General features: G+C 33.9%; 1 protein-coding gene and 1 pseudogene across 3 annotated transcripts; one reads left to right on the forward strand and one right to left on the reverse strand.

Moving 5' to 3' along the window:
• Nucleotides 1-32: 32 nt before the first annotated feature.
• LOC142615462 (cytochrome P450 72A397-like) lies at nucleotides 33-6,297 on the forward strand (annotated as a pseudogene).
• LOC142615463 (uncharacterized) lies at nucleotides 3,079-17,844 on the reverse strand. 3 transcript variants are annotated; one of them, XM_075788203.1, is made up of 4 exons: nucleotides 17,460-17,836; nucleotides 11,930-12,094; nucleotides 8,354-8,410; nucleotides 3,079-3,200 (listed from the first exon to the last, which is right to left on the reverse strand). In XM_075788203.1, the coding sequence occupies exons 1-3, from the start codon at nucleotides 17,710-17,712 to the stop codon at nucleotides 8,376-8,378; spliced, it is 453 nt and encodes a 150-aa protein (XP_075644318.1). In that variant the 5' UTR covers nucleotides 17,713-17,836; the 3' UTR covers nucleotides 3,079-3,200; nucleotides 8,354-8,375. The 3 variants fall into 3 exon arrangements, with proteins under 3 accessions (XP_075644318.1, XP_075644316.1, XP_075644315.1); XM_075788201.1 differs by lacking the exon at nucleotides 3,079-3,200 and adding an exon at nucleotides 7,624-7,897; XM_075788200.1 differs by lacking the exon at nucleotides 3,079-3,200 and having other exon boundaries at nucleotides 8,205-8,410; nucleotides 17,460-17,844.
• Nucleotides 17,845-21,518: the final 3,674 nt, after the last annotated feature.

Genomic DNA, 21,518 nt, shown 5'->3' on the forward strand with positions numbered 1-21,518 from the left:
ACAACATTTCCTTAGCAATTTTCTCTGACAAAATGGCACCAATTGTTGTCCCCTTTCTTCATCAAACAGTGAAGAATTATGGTATGTGTTCTTATAACCTTTTCTGTTATAGTCCGGTGCAGTTTTAACATTTTAAGTCTCAGCATTTTTATACACTATTTGTAGCTTTAGCATTTTTCTTAAACAAAATATCATTGAAAAAATTTAAATTATTTTCAATTGACTGTAATCCAATATCCTTTTGCTCACATCTCTATTTCCTTAGCCTTTTTTTCTTTTCTTTGAGAGAACATATATTTCCTTTCTTCTATAATTATATTTCTTACATAAACTCATCAATTGATAGGCTATGATCAAGCCAATCTTATCAACAGAGTTAAAATTTATTATTATTATGGTCAAATTAGATACTAGCTAGAGATTATTCAAGTTTTACAGGGGTTTCATTTCAATTATTGACAAATGACAAATCATATTTAAGAAGCTTGCTAACATGTACAAACTACATGTACATATACATATATATATATATATATATATATATATATATAAAATGAACAAGCTACATGCATGGTATAATTAGGGTCTATTTGTTTCAGCAATTTGAAATCACAGTTTTTCGATAAATAACTTTTTAAAAAGTAAAAACCTCACTTTCTTTAATTATCAAATTTCCAAAAAAAAAAAAAACCCTCATTATCTTCGAAGTACAATTTTTTTTAATAAACAAAAATAAATTACAAACAAGCAGTCAACTAAGCTTGCTAATTATATTCCTAAACTAAATAACCTTTTATTTATGTATTACACAATAATAGATTAGAAATCTTAAGTATTATGACAAATTGACAATCCTCCTAAATCCTAAAACCTATTAAAAACACGAAAATAAAAGAGAAAAACAAGAGGGATAATTCATTTATTAGCTTAATTTATCATATATATATATGGGTAAAATATCATTTTTGTCCCTAAACTTTCACAAAAGTTTGTTTTTTGTCCCTAAACTTTCAAAAATTCTTTTTTCGTCCCTAAATTTTGCAAAACCTTCTACTTTTCGTCCTTCTGTTTATATCTGTTAGTTTATTACCTATGTGGCTAACGGAATGCTGACATGGTATGTGACTTGAATTAAATTATTTTACTTTAAAAAAAAATGACACGTGGCTAGCAATGATTTGCACTAGGCCTATCCACAGGTCGGTCCGGGTCAAGTTTGTGCCCAACTCGGAACTGACCCGATTATTTCGGGTCTACCATTTTGGACCCGTCGCCGACCGGTAAAAGAGGTCAGTTCGGGCTGTCGGACCTTGCTGGAGACCGGTCAGTTCTCGGTCAGGGTTGAAATTTGCAAAACTACATCGGATTCTGCTCAAATCCACCGAATCTTGCTGAAATCCACCAAATCTGTACCAAATCGGGCCAAATATGCTGAGATCTTGCCGAATCTTGCAAAGATCAGGCCATTTCTTAACTGGTCAGACTAAAATCATCGGCGAAACGCTCCTATCGATGGAAAACGACGACTTTTTCCGGTGTAATATGGTCGGATAAGTTTTTTTCGATTTTTCTTGATCAGAGCCGTCAACCGACCCACTGGTCTCGGGTTCTGGGGGCGGTGACCCACTGCGACCCTTCATCGGCGTCAGGTCGGCTAGTTCTCGAATCGAATTGGCCCAGTTGGTCAGGTGGGTCGGTTGGCGGGTTGATTTGGACACCCCTAATTCGCACACATGACAACCATTTTTTAAAAGTACAAAAATACCCCCTCACTCCATCTCTTTGACACAACCTAATAAGAACACAAACACAACCCACCAGTGACCCCAGCGTTCAAACCCATCGGCGACCCAATCGCACCACCACTCTCCACAACCAAACCACGCACACAAACCCACTACCCTACCAAAAAACCCAAACCCACAAATCCAAACACAACAATCCCATATTCTTGATATAGCAAAGCAATAATACCTGTCTAGTGCCTAAAATACGGCATTGACGAGAGCTTAGAGGTGCACCTAAGCACGACAGCCAACAATCCCACGACCATATTCCGCCAAGCACCAAACAAAAGCTAATATATATATATATATATATAACAATGAGAAAAACACAACTTTTAATTCATTGTTTCTAGAGGGATAGATATGACTGATCTGGAAAAAAAAGGAAGCAGCACAATAACTACACGGTTCATCGTATCTTAAGCAAGAAATATGTTAGATCTACAAAACATTATTAACAACAAAATTTCCTACGACGAAATAAAAATATTATTTGTTCTAGATTGTTGAATAGGTTTATTACAGTTCTAGATTGTTATGTTTGGATTTTTGGGTTTGGCGTTTTTTGGTAGGGTGGTGGGTTTGTGAGTGTGGTTTGGTTGTGGAGAGTGGTGGTGCGATTGGGTTGCTGGTGGGTTTGATAATTAGGGTCGCTAGTGGGTTTGAGTGTTGGGGTTGCCGGTGGGTTGTGTTTGTGTTTCTATTAGGTTGTGTCAAAGAGATGGAGTGAGGGGTTATCTTTGTACTTATAAAAAATGGTTGTCATGTGTGCGAATCATTGCTAGCCACGTGTCAATTTTTTTTAAAGTAAAATAATTTAGTCCAAGTCATATACCATGTCAACATTCCGTTAGCCACATAAGTAATAAACTAACAAATATAAGCAGAAGGATGAAAAATAGAAGGTTTTGCAAAGTTTAGGAACGATAAAAGAACTTTTGAAAGTTTAGGGACAAAAAACGATCTTTTATGAAAGTTTAGGGTCGAAAATGATATTTTACCCTATACATATATATTTATGAAATTGAAAATCTTTTGTATCATATTTCAAGATACATATATATTGGCTATCTATAAGCATTTATTTTAAAACATTGGTAAGAATTTATTATCCCTTCATGTTATCACCTTGGTTTAAATGAGTCTTTTGAAATTGGATCATCTTATAATTAATCACGCTTTGTGAATACTTACAAAAACAAAATTGCAGGTAAGAACTCTTTTGTATGGTTTGGCCCAGTACCGATGTTGACCATCATGAAACCTGAATTACTAAAAGATGTCTTTTCAAGAACCAATGATTTCCAGAGGCCAATGATGAATCCAGTTGTCAAGTTTATAGCCACCGGACTTCCAGACCATGACGGTGAGAAATGGGCAAAACACAGAAAGATTATCAACCCCGCATTCAACCTAGAGAAGTTAAAGGCAATTTATTTGTCACTTTGTTTTTTTCTTCAAATCCTAAATGTTTTCGTTGGAAATATCAAAAGATATCAATTGAGTTACAAATTTCTTAGCAGTACTATTACTTGTTTAAATCTACACACATTTAAAATTGGCTTATAAGTTATAAATGTTGTATAGAATCATGAATTCCACAGGTACATTCCTAATACCTTTTTCTAGAAACTTATACTACCTGCAAAGTTTAGCGCCAACTATTCCTTGACTTTCATTCATCAAATTTATCAACACAACACTCAAATTACACCGTTTAACTTAACTTAAAAAAAAAATAATTATTAGACAAAAGACAAAAAAATGTCTCATATAGTGACATTAGCTAGAGATTTCAAACCAAATCATGCTTTAAAGCAGTGCATTTTTGCATATTCTATAAGCTCAATAAGTTAAAACTTTTTTTTTTTTTTTTTACTTAATTGTATTCCTTGTGTTTGCTATAGCATATGTTACCTAAACTTATCAAAGTTGTAGCGAGTTGGTTTGCAAGTGGGAGTCAATGGTCTCTTAAGGGAGGGGTTATGTGAGCTAGATGTGTGGCCTTACCTAGAAAATTTGTCAAGTGATCTGATCTCTCGAACAGCATTTGGAAGTAGCTATGAAGAAGGAAAATACATATTCCGACTTCAGAAAGAGCAAGCAAATATTATAGTCAATGCTTTACGGTCTCTTTACATTCCAGGATGGAGGTAAATTTTTGAAAATCTTTCCTCTTTAGCTAATGATTATTATTTCAAGAATTCAAGTTGGTCTTTAACAATTAGGTTTATTCTAAATTAAGTTCATAAAACAAAATTGGGCTCATTCACAGGCATAATAATATTCCATGCTAGAAACAAATGCAACATATGGCAAAGTTCCTTGTAAAATGGTTATAACATTTCTAATTTTTGAACTTTTATTCTCTTACTTTTCAAATATTAAAAAAGAAAAACCAGAGAAGTTTTAAGTATTCTAATTTTAAGTTATAAATCTAATTAAATTTGAACATCCAATACATACCAAATTTATGACTTTCTATATTCACGTTAGCATATTCCAACTATCTGATACTGAACTAAGGCAATATAATGAACATATCCAAGTTTCATTTACTAGCTTCTGGTCATAGTTTCTTTGCAAATTGCAACATTTATTATTCGTAGAAAAAATTCCCCAAGACTTCAAAGAACAGCAAGAGACAGGAAATGAGAAAATTTTGAATATGCTAAATTATATAATTGTGACAACTAGTATGCATTTCTGGGATTATTATGAGTCTTTTTGTCATGGACATATATTTAGTGCATCTAATTATGTTTTCAATTCACTAAGGAGACTCCGTATAAATTTTTCAAATTAATCACCATGGTTTGGTAGCCCTTATGTTCTGAGAGCTTGGGTTTCCACAATAAAAGCAATTTTTTATTTATTTATTTTTCTAATGCATAAAGTTCTATTGACACTTCTAGCTTATTTATTCTCACTTTCTCAACAACTAAGCAAACTCTAAAAAATAGGACAAAATCTGAAATAAGTCCCATTTTATCTTCACGTGCTAAAAGAAACTCGTATAGTTGTATTGTTTTACATAATTTCTAATTAAATTGTTTCCCTTACAAAGGGGGCTTATTGTATTATTTCTCCAAATTAATTTCCATCTTTTCTAATCCTTATACATATTCTATAATCTTAGTTTTTAAGAAAAAAAGGGAAAATTTAATTTAATTTATCTAAAGCTTATGGCTATCTTGTGATTCTTGTCGCTTCCTAGCAGCAGCTTGTGTATTGCTATTCTTCTTAATAACTAGTAGTAACCCTAGAAAATAGAATAAAATTTGCCACATTCCATTTTATTCCCCGTGTTCACAGCTACTTATTATTGTTTTCAATATAGGTTCGTACCAACTAAGATGAACAATAGGATGAAGAAACTCAATGAGGAAATACAAGCTTTGCTTATGGTTATTGTAAGCAAAAGAGAGAAGGCAATGAAGGCAGGTGAAGCCACTAATGGTGACTTATTGTGTATACTAATGGAATCCAATTTTAAGGAAATTGAAGAATAAGGAAACAACAAGAACATTGGAATGAGCAGTGAGAAGTCATTGAGGAATGTAAAACATCATTTATGTTTTCCAAGTTTTTGGCACTGCAAATCCAAATTTTGATGGCTTAAGTGGCATAAAGTTGTGAGCATCATTTATGTTTTATTTTGAAGTGTCTTTCTCAGCTATGTTTTTCATTTTTTTTAATTCTTTATAAATTGTAGGAGGATGACTACATTCTAGACATTCATTAAATTTTGCCTAGACGCATGCACATATGCATGACTGTATGTATGCATATATAGGCATTCATATCAGTTTTCAAGAGGGGTACCATTCCCTAAATCTACCTTTTTTTTTTTATTTTTTTTATTTTATTTATTTTACTATTGTTTTATTGCATACAATGATTTCTTGATGCCATAAATCTTGCAAACTAAAGTAAAACATCTCAAAAAAAAAAAAAAAAATTCACAGGTAACAATGATATTGTACAAGGTTCTAAGGTTGTACCCTGCAATAGTTATGCTTGCTCGAAGTGTTCACAACAAAACAAAACTTGGCAATTTGTCATTACCAGCTGGAATAATGCTTTGCTTACCAAAAGCCCTCGTTCACCAGGACTATGAACTTTGGGGAGACGATGCATCAGAGTTCAGGCCAGAGAGGTTTTCAGAAGGAATTTCAAAGGCAAAGGGTCTTTCTTCCCCTTTGGTTGGGGTCCCCGGATATGCATTGCACAAAACTTTGCAATGATGGAAGCAAAAATGCCTCTGACAAAAATTCTACAACGCTTCTCATTTGAGCTCTCCCCATCCTATCGTCATGCTCCTACCCCTGTTATAACTCTCCAACCACAGTATGGTGCTCACCTCATAGTAAATACACTAGCATCAACTATGAAGGGTATAGTCAAATATGTATGCACTATGTATGGTCAAATATGTATGGATCACAATCCATGTTGTACTGGAGAATGTTGGGTATTATATAGACTTGTAGCTATTGTTAAATAGTGAAATGGTGAAAATGTAGAACTCCCATTACTGCAATATATCAAGGCTTGTGAAATTAGAGGTGTGCATGAGATATATTTCTACTTTCAGCCAACCCAATCTCCTAATGTTAAAAATCTCTAACCCAACCGAACCCATAAGGATGGATTACAGCTGTTTTGTCTAGCCTAATAAAGAAAATTTGAGTTTTTATATAACTATATCAAATCATTATTCAACAAATTATTATAATTACACAATTAGACCTAGTATTTCAACTTTATCAAAACTAAATCTCAAAATACTAAAATAAATTAAACTAACTTATTTAAACTAAGCGTATGTTTGGATAGAACTTATTGCTGAAAACTGAAAACACTATAGCAAAATAATTTTTAAAGGTGTAAAAAATACTGTTCATGCCAAAAATTACTGTTCATTGGCCTAAAATCACTGTTCATGGCCAATGAATAGTGACAGACGCGCTTGAAAAAAAAAAGAAAAAACCCAGACGTTGACGTGGACGCGCAATCCAAACGTCCTCTAAGAGTCCGTTTGGATAGAACTTATTGCTGAAAACTGAAAACACTGTACAAAAATAATTTTTTAATGTGTAAAAATTACTGTTCATCCCAAAAAGTACTGTTCATTGGCCTAAAATCACTGTTCATGGCCAATGAACAGTAACATATGCGCGTGGAAAAAAAAAAAACGTGGACGCAGCTGGAAAACGCTGCATCCAAACGTATTCTAAGTCTCAAAATCTAAAATCAAATTTAAAGTTTCAATCTGATGCAAAACATAGTGTAGGTGGAAAGTATAAAGAAAGCAAAATTTTGGGTCATTTATTTTTAGTATAGCATAGATCAAAAAAATAAAACAAAATAAGTACATATTTTTTAAATACTAATGGTGTGGATCTAGTCAAGTCACTCAGATTAAAAATTCTGCCAACTCAAACTCGACCCAACTTAAGCTTCAAAAAAGATTTAAGACCCAACCCAACCCATCAATCTATAGAAAACCAACCCAAGACATCATTTATGGATTAACTACACACCCTACACGTGATACAATTTTTTACTTTCATCCTGGCTAAGTTCAGGATAAAAACAATACTTGTCATTTTAACTCGAGGTCATGGACATTCCAAGAAATTACTGACTTCTGGGCCCTAACCTTTCAATTCAAGAGTTTCTCTTCTCTAAGTACTCTCCAACCAATAAGCTTAAATAAGTCAGGCTAACAACTAACAAGGCCAGCCAAGTCCATTTAATCAAGAACCATGTCAACCCACAACCACTAACTCCTCCAATATCTCACCCTTTTTATTGTGTATTCAATAATTTTATCCCCGAATCATGAGAAATCCATCAAAGCAAATAAAAAAAATATTAAACAAAACTGCATTCCATGAAAATGTCAATTTCTCCAAAATGTCTCACATGGTGTGTAACATGCCTGTAATTAAATCATACAGCTGGGTTCCCCACAACTGGGATTAGGTTTGTTGATTTCCCATCTCATTTTGCATCACTCAATCCCCTCAATACTATTGTTGGTAAATTGAGGTAGCGAACAACTAAGGCCTTGTCCTTGACCATGGTGAATAAGAACTCGATAGCTATATTGGAAACAATCAGTCCATAAATGAAGATGCAGAGGATGTAGAATGGAAAAAACATTTTTCTATGTGGGTATGGTAAGAAAAAATTGATTTGGAAATATTTCTAATGTGGCACAATCCTGACCATATGCATAAGAAAGATGGTGAGAATTGCTTGAACTCTAATATTGCATGGTTCCCTAACTTTAAACATTCCTAATCCACTCAAAAGTGTCATTTAGCAAATACTTTTGATGTTACAAATTTTGTGTTCAAGTGTCAGTATATTAAACCATTTTGAAACGTTGAGCATCCAAAGTAAATATTTGTCCAAGAACCTCAGTTTGCAATTTCTAGGGAAAAATCTTGATTCATAATCTTGTTTTTACTGTTAGAATTTACAACTAAAAAAAAATTCAAAGAATGTGAATGCGAAAGAGGGAAAAAAATTAAAAATCAAAATAGAACACGTACGAAAGATTCCAAGCAACCAACGCTAATGTTGTCCAGCACTTTCAGAGGCCATCTTCTCTGCATGATGCATATAACATTGTCAGTTGCAAGCATGTTAAGTACCAAGAAAAAAAGTAAAACAACAACAAAAATAAATTAACCATAAGTATAATAGGATTCAGATTTTAATCCAACAATATTTTCTGTTGGAATTACTCTTGTTATTTTTTTATTAGCATAGGAATATGTCCTACGATGAGGGACTGATGGATAAAAACCCTATACTGATTTTTTGCTACTCTCTCTCTCCCCCTTGTTTTCTCTTAACCCAAAATCATCATATTTACAACTTAACTTGGAATAGGAGTGTCCTGATTGAACCCTAGAATGTGCTAAAACCATCTGGAGATTGTTGTTAGATGAAAAAGGTGTGTTGATGTCAGCAGCTAAAAGATGACATCAGTACCAGCACAGTCACCAAATCTGGCAACTACATTTGATGATTTTTCTCTTTCTTTTTTGGACCCCATCTGATATGAGTTTTAAGTTGATTTTAATGTTTTTTTTCCTGCTGTCTCACTGGTTGAATTTAATTCTTGTTTTGGTTTGGTATGTATTACTACATATTGGTTTGTTGGATGGGGTTATTGTTATAGTTTGAGTAGTTTCGATTCCATATGACTAAAGAAATTCATTGTTGTGACAAACTTCATGAGGATGAAATACATGGATTAACCTCTTGGATATGTTGTTACTAGCGGTGAACACCTTATCTATTGACTGCAAAAGGTTTGATCAATTTAATGCAGTTGAAATTGGGTATGGTTTTTTCCAAGGTTCTACTTCTGATCATTCTGTTTTTGACCGGAGTTTGCACTGCCAAAGGAGGATGTCAATGGTGCCTGGGGCAGTGGTTGGAGGCAGTATCAGTTTTCTGATCTTGGCTGGCCGGTCTGTTGGTGGTGGGTCTTGTATTTCAACCGCCACACTGCACCGCCGTGTGTATACTTAAAAAATGCCTTTCAGCACTATTCACTCTCACTCACCCCAGCCCAGATCTACTTTAGCCTTTAGCTCCAATACGCTCTCCCTCTCTCTGATCTGTTCTCTCTTTGACACCACCACACTCACAAGCTCTGATCCGATCTCTCTTTCTTTTTTTTTTTTTTGAGATCCCAGGTAAGCTTTCTCTCCCCTTTGGATCTAATGTGGTAATTTAGGTTTGATTTGTGTTTTGAATCTTTGATTTTATGGGTTGTTTGAGATCTCTCAAGCTCATTGATCCAGATTGAGTCACCGCTCTAATGAAAACTGTCACTGACGCTACCAGAGAACCATTCCAATGGCAGTGACGACCATTGGCATTTTCAGGCCACTGACACTACCAGTGCAGCTCAGAAATCCTTCCCAAAAACGGCTGCACTGGCCAATGAACACCCCTACTTGAAGTGAATTCAGTGATATTGCTGATTTGAAAACATATTTGTGTCAGCAATTCCATTCCAAGGACTTGGGTGTTCTTCATTATTTTCTTGGGATTGAAGTTGCGTTGCATTTATCTTAGGGCATTTCCTTTACTTAAAAGAAACACATTCTTGATCTTTTGTCTGAGACTGGGTTCTTGGGTGCTTGGCTAGTTAATACCCCTATGGACTATACTGTTAATCTTCATGGTGAGCAAGGTAAACTGTTTATTGATTTCAGTCAATACCAATAATTGGACCTTATCTTTACATGTCTTGACATATGCAGTTGGTTTGGTTAATTAGTATATGCATGCTCCACGTCAACCTCACTATGAGGTTATTTGTCATATCTTTGATTAAAAGAGGGTAATCCTGGATAAGTACTATTGTACAAACCCTTTGTTTCTCCGTTTGTGACAAGTTTTAGTGATTTTGACTAGGACGGCAGTCATTTATTTCAACAACCTACTCCTGGCTATTTTACTTTATTAAAGGTAATCTTATTACCTAGTCTGGAAAAAAGCAGAGCACTGCTGTCAATTTGGGTGCTAAAGTTGAATATCAACTAGTGGTCCGTTTGGATTGAGAGGGAAGGAGGGGGAGTAGAGTAAAGTAAAGTAAATTTGGCCTAAAATTAGCTTAATTTTAGCCAACTCTACTCTACTCCCCTTCCTTCTCCCCTCCATCTGAACGGGCCCTGGGTGATATTCTTAAGAAGCATCAGCTCATGCCTCCTTTCAGTGACTGTCTTTCAAGTTGGGCGTGTTTGATCTATATCCTCTAGCTTGAGGAGTGTTAGAGTTACTCTAGTTAAATTTATATTAACTTGTTATTTTATATTAGTATAGGGGTATTCTTGTAATCTTGTCATGTCACTCTAATATAAATATATACTAAGGTGAGAGATTGATAGATAAAAGCCCTATTTTTTTATTCCTACTCGTCTCTTCATCCTATCTTAATCCTAATCTTTCATATTTTACAACTCAATTGTTTCTTTACTCGTGATCAAAATACAAGTGCAAATGCCTTTGTTACTAGTTAATTAGTCTTGCAACTTCAGCCAAAAGGAACAGTCATGTATCTAACTTATTTTCGTATAATCTTCAAACCACAGCTTATGCAGTAAAAGTAAACTATATTGACATGAACTAATTAAACAAAATTTTATTTCTGTAAGGAAACAGAGATATCTAAAGATTTAACTCTTTTCAAGCGGGTAGAAGTCATAGGTCTATCATGTACAAACAGATAAGATGGATTTAGACTTGAAAGTTTGTCAAAAGGACCCCGACTGAGATTGTGCTGTTGTAAATAGACATCCAAAGCATGGCTTATGATTAAATACAGAAACTGGAAACAGAGGTACATTACTTTGTTTGATTTCAATCCCCACCAAGTTGGGATAAACATGTTTGTCTACCGTACTTTCATGATTATCCGAAATTCTGTCAACCTTTAGTTAGAACAACTTTTTTGTACACCATTGCTTTTGTCTATAATCTAGTTCATATTAATTGCATATAGAAAAGAAAAAAAAAAAAAATATATATATATATATATATATATATATGCACTTAGCCATTGGAATATAGATTTGTGCTTTTGTCACTAAATAATAGTATTACATTTTCCATTTTTGAACTTTACCATAACAAGTTGACATGAGTTTTTAAATGTTGTTGCATTGATTTCAGCATATTTAAATTAGAAAATGGATAGATATTAAACCAATCTTGCATGTATAAAACCAATGATTTTAGGGCTACTAGTAGAATTTCTAAAATTTCTTTCATATCTAATCCACTTCAACTTGTTCCACCCACCACCAAAAGAAAGAACCCATAATAAAAATAACAAAAAAAATCCAGTTCTTCATTGTACTTTCAAACCATAAATTAGTGTCTTCCATGATTTATGTCAAATTTGTTGTGTAGAACTCGAGGAATTGCCAAAAGTGCCATAAAGTTATATTGTTCAGAGCAGAAGGTCATTGCAATGTAGTACATTGATTGCTGAGCATATTTATACCACAAAAATGAGGAAACAGGTATCAACAGAGCAAAAAACTCACTGGCTATTAAAAATTAAGACAAAACATAACAGGTAGACTAGGGAGAATTATAGATACCGTGTAGCATGCCTGCAGATAGCATTCGATCTATATTATCAACTCGACGCTGTATGGATTTTAAAACTGAATTCAATGATGAGACTCTCTTTCTAACACCAGAAATCTTGGCAGTATGCTGCAAAATGAATGGCAAGGGTGCATCTTCTAACAATTGATCAAGTTCTGCCAAAGGATGTGACATTTTTTTAAGTCAATATAATAATCTCAAACATAGGCATAGCATTCCAACTTATACAAAAAGAAAAAGTCAATGCATAGAAAGTGGATCTAACAATCACATTCATCAAGAAGAATGCAATTCAGAATTTCATTCATCTATTGCTAATATCCATAAAGGGCACTTTTTTTTTTCCTTAAAATTTTTTTTTTTTTTAAATTTATAAGTAATGAAAATTATATTGAAAACAGAATAGACCCAAGTACACTGGGAATGTACTAAGGGTGCAAAACAATCAAGATCCCAAAATACAATGATCCAACAGACCAGAAATAGAAAAACATAAAAATGCTTGTAAAGCTAAACTCAACTCGAGTAAAGTATGAAAGAAGAAAGACTTACTCTTGAGAGTAGAATGTTCACATCCCTCAAAACTTCTAGACGGACCTAAAAAAAAGTCTTTTACTCTTTGGTGCAATAGATTACCCATTCATTGTTGTTGTATGTGTAAGAGGAATGGGGAATCTATTGACCACCTGTGACTCTTTGGCGAGAAAGAAACAGGAATTTTGATGGTGTTGAGCTACCTAATTTTGTAGTGAAAGAGTTTCTTTTGAGGTCCTTGTATGATTAGATGACTGCCTAGGGTAGCATCCTCTCAATGTCATTTGTTGACTTTACAGAATTTTTGTATTTGTGATTGTATTCTTTAGAAAGGAATAGAATCACATCTCTCGAAAGTGGCTTTCCCTTCTTTATTTTGAATAAAATTATTTACTTTTTAAAAAAAGTATCATGGTGTAACCATTGACTAATTAAGACCATCATTCATGGCCATAATAATTATAGCCCATTACTTGAGAAATATCAGAACAGTGAGTAGAAAGTTCTTTTTATGCGAGTCCTGATTTGCTATTTATGTAGAATAATGTGCTAAGATGATAAAATATGCGAATCCAGATGAAAGCTTCAGCGCAAAAAAATAGAAGCAATATCGCAAAGAACGTGGAAATCAATTCAATTTCAGGACGGGGACCTCCTCAGACCTTTGCATGACTGAGCTCGCTAAAACCAACCTTAAACAGTCTATTCTTTGAGGCTGTATATTGCTGTTTTGCTCTATATACCTATTTGAAGTAATACAAAAGAATTTTATATATTTTGGGCCTACAAGAATTTAAGGGTCATGGGTTGTAATTAGTCAGTAAACACACTTCGCTGTCTTATAGGCCTTCAAATGTGACCCTTGATGTCTTAGGATTTTCCTAAGTATCTAATTTTTTAGACAACTAAACTAGGAATCAAGACCACATAACTCAATGCATTATTTGGTAAGACCATATTTTTACTTAAATTGATGTGCTTTAAGAAAAGCAAATAAATCTTTACATAGAATATTCTCCTCTACCTTTGCCATCAGCATTTTAATTTGATATAATTTACTTCAAGTACAAAATCAACATGTGTTTAAAATTCATTTTTCCTCTTCCTAACCAGAATACCCTTAGAATAAAAGAAATCAATATGGAGCATTTAAACTGTGTCCTGAGGATGTAGTTGCCCATACTCTTTTACATGCATTCTACTCTTCAGCAGTTGGGCAATTTTCATTCTCTAAGTGATGACTATAAGCAATCATCTAAGAAAAATTTGATTATTTACATGCTTATCAGCCTAACTCTACCAGTCTCTTTACTTATCAAAAAAAAAAAACTCTACCAGTCTCTTTAAATTTGTTAAGTAATTCATTAGAAGAGAATCAACAAAAGTAAAAAAAGTGAATATACACACACACATACACACGCACAAATCAATCAAAATCATAAGCTCAAGATATTAAGAAAACCCAAAAAGGACTGAGAAGAGGTAAGAAAAATATTGGAAAGGCCAAAAGAATAGCATCAACAGGATTTCCATCTTTAGTGTTGCCTATGTATAACCCCACACCTTCTGACACCATGTCATTCCCCTCAAGGATGCCTCATGCAAGTATACTTCTTCCAAATCCCCAAAGCACCACTCCAAGCTGAAACATCTATACAACTAAATTTGCCATAAACCCATGCACTCCAAACATGGAGAAGAACAACATCCAAAAGGTACCTAGTAATCACATGATGTTTCAACTGTCTCTACTCTATTTGCACATTGAAACTTTTTTCTTTCCTTGAATTATTTTACTGATGCTTATACTATTCAGTTCCGTCGGCCAAAAAATAAAATAAAATAAATAAAAGACAACTCTGTTCTACTTGTTAGATGAATCATTCTCTTCATAACACATTGGCTTTGGCTCAAGATAGAAGGCATTTTATATAAATACACTTATGCACCAAACCTCAAGCTGCCTGCCTGCCTATAGTCAATGCCAATATTCATAGTTATGGGTCCTCCAATAAGCAAGAGATTGTTGTAGTAGAGTTTAAGCCTTTAAGGCTGACTTTGAAATGAAAGGATTACAGGGGAAGATAACAAAATTAGTCCTTTTAGATTTGAGCAATGTTGCTGGGTGGCAAAAACAGCTTAGGGCATAAATGAATATGCTAAGTCAACTTACCCATTATGCCTTATAAGTGTACTCATCCAAAAACATATTGAAAAATGTAAGAAATACAAAATAGAAAGGTAAATCCCCAAAAAGGCCACCAGCCCTGCTATACAACCACCTTATTCCTATCCAAAGTCCACTCCATAAGAAGAAGTCCCTAACCTACTAGACCAGTCATCCACCCCTCTCCATATATCTTCTTTCGTATATATATCATTCTTACTTATCAAAAAAAAGAAGAGAGTAGGTGGTCCTAAGTTCGAACCTTGCTCTACGTCCCATTTAAAAAGTTAAAAATCCGGCCCCTTTTTAAAGGGGTTCAGATATTAGAGATGTCTATAAAGTTTCTAAGTAACTCCACCATAAAATTCTTAAAATCTTTTACTAAATGAGAGGTCTAGATTTCACCTTATCATCAATAATTTGAATAGGTGCCAAAATATTGCTTGTAAATGTTTGTTTAAATGTTGATGACATAACAAAACATAAACTACTAACAGTTATATTCAAAGAACTCTGCAATGAAATTACCCTAAGAACTCTAGATGATCCTATATACATATATGTAATATCAGAGTTACACAGCAACTAAAATGATCCTCATATATCCAAAGAAAATTCATATTATTGTTGTTGTTCTTTCATACCTGCCTATAGTCAATGCCAATATTCATAGTTATAGGTCCTCCAATAAGCAAGAGATTGTTGCAGTAGAGTTTAAGGTTGATTTTGGAATAAAGGGATTACAGGGGAAGATAAAAAAAAATTTCCTTTTGGATTTAAGCAATGCTTCTGGGTGGCAAAAACAGCTTAAGATTTGTATGAAATGAGGAAAGATAAACATTTTACTGGAGAAGAACGTTGTAGAGCATAAAAGAAACGGGCAAGATAAAATCTAAGAACTATTACAGACATATATTTCCACTGCATAATTGAAGTCAAACTTAGTACACTAACCTAGTATTTCCATCCTTTTATTGTTGTGGATACAATTAAAAAAATCTTCACTAAAGAAGGTGCTAAAGGGGATGAGACCCATCACACAAAGACTACAAAGAAAGAAGTAAAGCAAAAGGGAAACTAGAAGCTAATCCTACAATTAAAAGGATCCAAAACTTCTGAAAAAGACAGGCCCTAAAAAACAAGTAAGGAAGACATGACAAAAAGAACCAAGGAAATTCATGCTTGCGTAAACTGGGAGCTTGATAAACCAAATGTTTACCACTCTTTCCTATCAATATGCACCACATCAAAAAAGTTAGGAACCCTTTTTTTTTAATCATTATTATTCTTCAGTATTTTGCTCATAGAACACTGTTTCACCAGAAAATGTTCTCACTTAATATAAACTTCCCACAGTATCAATATTTTCACCAAGCTAAGAAACAAGCAAAATAAAGCTGCCCTGAGTGGGATCTAAACATTCAAAACCCTTCCAAGGAAGAAATCAAACACTGCCACTTTAAATCGGACTTTTAATTCCTTATAGCATCCATCCATGATTCAACTTTCATCTAACTCACAGATCAAAACAAGGTGTAACAGTGTCCAACTCTCAAAACTGTACCACTTCAACAAACTAGGGATAAATGCATCCGCTAAGCCAACTTACCCATTATACGATTTCTTTTTAAAAAAAAATCCATTTCTTTACTTTTTGATAATTCAATTGTTACAACAAGTGGGTAAGGGAGGATTTGAACCTTCCTCATTAAAAAAAAAAAAAAAAAAACCAAGCAATGCCATTGAGTTACATAGCTCTTGGCTCCATATCTTTACTTTTATAACAAACTTACATATTATGCCTTATAAGCTTGCTCATCCAAAACATATTGAACAAAGAAAGAAAGACAAGGTACAAAGGTAGTTCCACCAGCCATCCTTCGTGCTGTACAGCCACCTTACACCTTTCCAAAGATCCACTCCATAAGAAGAATTCCCTAGCCTACTCAACCATTCACCTACACCTCTCCATTACTCCATATTTCTTCTTTATCTCAAGCCTAAAAAGAGCGTATCCCTTTCCAGAACTTTTTTAATAGTCATTACTCTGGAAGAACTTGGTCAAACACTTGTAACCTAGTGAACACAAGTGCCACAACCTATTAAACGAGGATGGCATATGCAAAGAGTATGCCCATATACCCACACATGCATGCACTCAATGTTAGAATAGTAGTTAAATAATTGAATTCCCATTTTCCTAATAACTTAAACTTCTAAGACAATCAGTAATTCATCATAGTATCAGAGCAAGTGGTCCTAAGTTCGAGTGCTATCTCCACTATACCTACCATTTAAAAAGTTAAAAATCCCATGTGTTGGACCCCTTATTAAAGGGGTTCAGATATTAGAGATGTCTATAAAGTTTCTAAGTAACTCCACCATAAAATTCTTAAAATCCATTATTAAACGAGTGGTCTAGATTTCACCTCATCATCAATAACTCAAGTGAATGCCAAAACATTGCTAGTAAATGCTTGTTTAAATGTTGATGACATAACAAGACTACTAATTTAATAATAAAGGACGATATTTAAGAACTCTAGACGATCCTACATACATGTATGTAATATCAGAGTTACCCAGCAACTCTAAATGATCCTCATATATCCAAAGCAAGTTCAGATTGTTCCACTTCACATTGATCTAACAAAAATGTTGACATCTGGTGCGGACATTATGTGAAACATTTTCATAAAAGTCTAGAACAAGTCACGCTGCACTGGCCGTAAGAGCAACAAACGCATACGAATGAAACAAAATAGGCAAAAAAAGATCAAAAATTTGAGTAAAGCTAACATGACCCAAAAGAAAGTAACCTCGGGTAAGACGATCGATGGAGGAAGAGAGTTGGTCCTGGGTTGTGAGAGTGGCTTGAGCTCTGGATTCGAAGTCGCTAATCACAGTGCCCAGCGTCGAAGATATTCCCTTCGCCACAGCCTCCGATTCAGGTTGTGAATTTCGATTGTCGTTTTCGTTTTGGTTTTGGACAGCGACACAAGTGCTCTCGTCGTCAGTGGTACTATCGCCAACGTTGTTGTTGTTGTGGTTGTTGTCTGAGGCTTCCTCCATTTGATTTTTGTTTGTAGAAAATGAGGATTGTTATGAGAGCCTCAGATTTCGAAATTGGAATTCGAATATGAAACCATACATTATTGATGCATTTGGTGAGAGTGAAGAGTCTGTGTTTCTGTTAATCTCGGCACTTGCAAGTAGCTGTGTCGTTTAGTTCTTTATGATTTTTATAAGAATAATTTTTTTTCTAAAAAAAAAAAAAAAATCAAACGTGCTATATCATATATATGTTTTCGCTTATTTACTATTAAAAATTTTCCAATAACCTTTTTAACTTAAACAAAAACAGAAAAACTCCTTGGGTTTATAATAAAGATGTATAGAATTTAAATACTCCTCCCTCAACTATCCAATTATTTAAAAAATATATATTAAAAATTGGATTTTTTTTAAATTTCTATTAATTGGAGTTTTTTTTTTTTCAAAACATTTATAAAGTAATATACATTAATATTTTAATGTATATTAAATTGTATTTAATATCATAAAAAATATATATTATTGATATTAATTTTTTTAGTTGTATTTAAAAATTTTGATGTAAAAATTCTTCAGTGTTTTAAAGTTTATGTCTAATATAACTTTGAAGATTGATTCATTGAAGTTATTGTAGTCTTTAGATGTTTTGGAGCTTGATTTCAACAAAACTTTTAATCTTATGAGGGAGTCCATCTGAAATAATCTCTGAGATTGGTGAGTATCTCTATTTACATGAGTCTTGCGAAAGTTTAATGATAGATAGTTGTAAGGACACAATTCGAGCTCGGACCCACAATTAGAAGGGAATGGACCTGAAAAGCCTTTTTACAATAAAATTTGTAGAGAGTGGGCTTGAAATTTAGGTTCTAAAGATGTTTAAATAACAAAGAATAGTGGGCTTTGGTTCCTATGGCAATCACAAGGACTAGTTTATAAGAATATGAATGAAAAACTTCTCCTCGGATTGATAATTTATATTACTGCTTCCCAAGATGTGCTACAATTGTGGATGGTCAGGCTTACAATGTATTTTTCTTCTTTTCTTCCTTCTTTTTTCTCTCCCCCTTTGCTTAAGGTTCCCCCCTCTCTTTTATACTCATTCCTTCCTTTCCTCTTCATCCTCCACGTCATGTTTAGATTGCTCGTTTTTTAGATACTTGTCTCATCCACCTCCCCTGAAGTCTTTGGAGATAGGAGCTAAGTTCTACCATGATGCTCAGATCTCACTTCCCTATTAATGTGTCCAGAATATCAGTTGCAGTGCATTGAATGCGGGGGCGGTGGTAAACAGATTTATCTTAGATACTCCACCGCCCTTTTTCTTATCCTCCACGTGTACTGTGCCTAGAACATAGCCTGTGGAATTTCTAGAATATAGCTTGTGGATTTTAACCAACCCTTCTCTTACCTTGGCTTCATATAGCCGAGGACACAATCTTCCTCGGACATACTTTTTCAAACATTATCTCTTCTTTATTTAGTATTTTCTCATGAGTCAACATTCATACCCTCTCGGACCATTCTGTGTCCTCGGACTGGGCTTCTAGCCCGAAGAATACTCTTTGGGCCAACCCACATATATTCCTGGGCCCAATACCCTACAATAGCCCCTCGAGATTCTCATTTCGTTACCTCGGGAGGAAGGGAGGATCTCGACACTTGTCACCGTTCAGCCTGGGTACACCGTACATCTTCATTGACAGGGATGATGACTTCTGAACTGCCCCTAGCTCATTCCTGACGTATCGGTATGCGAAGCGTCCCCAAATTAAATTCTGACATCTTTCTGTCCCCCACGCCTAGTGATATAATGCGCATCCAATGGTTGAGGATGACATAGAGACATAGGCGGGAAGTTTCATGCCTTTGTGATTTCAACTGGTATAAAAACCAACAATTCAAACCATTCCACACATTACAACATCTACTCAGTGTATCTGCCAATTTTTTGCAATCTACACGCCCTCACATTTACCAAGACCTAGGCCAAGGTGACTCTGTCGTTCTTAAAGTAAGTTTCCGAGACTCCACTTATTTCTCTTTTTCTCTCTCTGGTGTTTACTTTTCCTCGGTTCATATAGTTTCTTAGTTCTTCCCTCATACCCACACGGCGCTCCTAAACATGGGCAGATTTGCATCGCTAGTAGATTCAAGAGAAAAAATAGAACAATTTAAGGCTAGGTACCAAATTCCACCAACGGTATCTGTCAAATATTGTTCGAAAAGGGAATGGTATGAGAAAAGGAAAACGGGAGAGGTAGTAATCCCCATGATAGCATTTATAGAAGGAGGGATGAAAATCCCAATGGGAACCGTCACCAGGGATTAACTCCTACCCAGTGCGCCCCAAACATGTTTAGGATTCTAGGTTCCATAGATGCCTTAAATGAAAAAATGAACCTAGGACTCACCCATCATGATGTGAACTGGGTATATAACCTTCATTACTTAAAGAAACAAGGTGGATATTATCTAAAATCTAGACATCCAGAGGTTAGGTTAATTCAGTGCCTCCCTGAATCCAACAAAGGTCTGAAAAATGACTTCCTACTCATATCAGGGGATTGGCACGATGGCCTTCCTTGTCCAACAAGGGAGGGGACACCAGGTGAAGTTCTGGATCCGGTTAAATTATTCAGAACCATTTTTCTTTCAAACCTATATTTATATAAAATGTTTACTTACTCTAATAATTTATTTTTCTCAATCAATTTTGCAAACCCACACACAGCGGACTACCATCCTCATCTTGTCGATTTCGCAATATTAGATAGGATATTGCAGGTTGAAATTTTTGTACACTCAGAAGGCCAACTCCGAGCGGCTCATCTAATCCTCGGCTACGATCCTATCTCCAATAATCAAACGTGCTATATATATATATATATATATATATATATATATATATATATATATATATATATATATATATATATATATTTGCTTATTTACTATTAAAAATTTTCCAATAACCTTTTTAACTTAAACAAAAACAGAAAAACTCCTTGGGTTTATAATAAAGATGTATAGAATTTAAATACTCCTCCCTCAACTATTCAATTATTTAAAAAATATATATTAAAAATTGGATTTTTTTTTTTAAATTTCTATTAATTGAAGTTTTTTTTTCAAAACATTTATAAAGTAATATACATTATTAATGTATATTAAATTGTATTTAATATCATAAAAATTATATATTATTGATATTAATTTTTTTTAGTTGTATTTAAAGATTTTGATGTAAAAATTCTTCAGTGTTTTAAAGTTTGTGTCTAATAGAACTTTGAAGATTGATTCATTGAAGTTATTGTCGTACTTAGATGTTTTGGAGCTTGATTTCAACAAAACTTTTAAACTTATGAGAGTGTCCATCTGAAATAATCTGGTGAGTATCTCTATTTACAAGAGTCTTGCGAAAGTTTAATGATAGATAGCTATTTTTTATTAACAACATGTATCATAGTTTTTACTATGAGAATTTTAGGTCTTGTTCTTCGGAAGAGACATGATGGATAAAATTTAGTTACAAAATTAGTTATAGTCTTAAGTTACAAACTTATTTAATATCTTTTTATTGGATGTAAATTTTGACAAATCCATCACTGGATTACATTTTCTTCTTATATTCTCCATGCTTGCAAAATTTCAAGAAAATTAATGATCAATAGCTATGTCATTAATAAAATTTTTAAATTGCAAGTTTTTTTTTTAATTTAAAATTATGCACAAAATATAAATTTATAGATCATATAATAAATAATATTTGATTGACCCAAAATTTAACATGTGTATTAAGAGCGTAAAGAGCATGCAATTTAATT

Source organism: Castanea sativa, chromosome 11, assembly GCF_040712315.1.
Source record: "Castanea sativa cultivar Marrone di Chiusa Pesio chromosome 11, ASM4071231v1".
NCBI lineage: Eukaryota > Viridiplantae > Streptophyta > Magnoliopsida > Fagales > Fagaceae > Castanea > Castanea sativa.

What these genes read in the sequence shown, in the direction of transcription:
- LOC142615463 (XM_075788203.1), bottom strand. Translation starts at nt 17,712, where the DNA reads ATGGAGGAAGCCTCAGACAACAACCACAACAACAACAACGTTGGCGAT. An exon ending in CATCGATCGTCTTACCCGAG is followed by an intron (nt 12,095 to 17,459) that starts GTTACTTTCTTT and finishes ATCCTTTGGCAG; the next exon opens with AACTTGATCAATTGTTAGAA. An exon ending in ATCTGCAGGCATGCTACACG is followed by an intron (nt 8,411 to 11,929) that starts GTATCTATAATT and finishes TGCATCATGCAG; the next exon opens with AGAAGATGGCCTCTGAAAGT.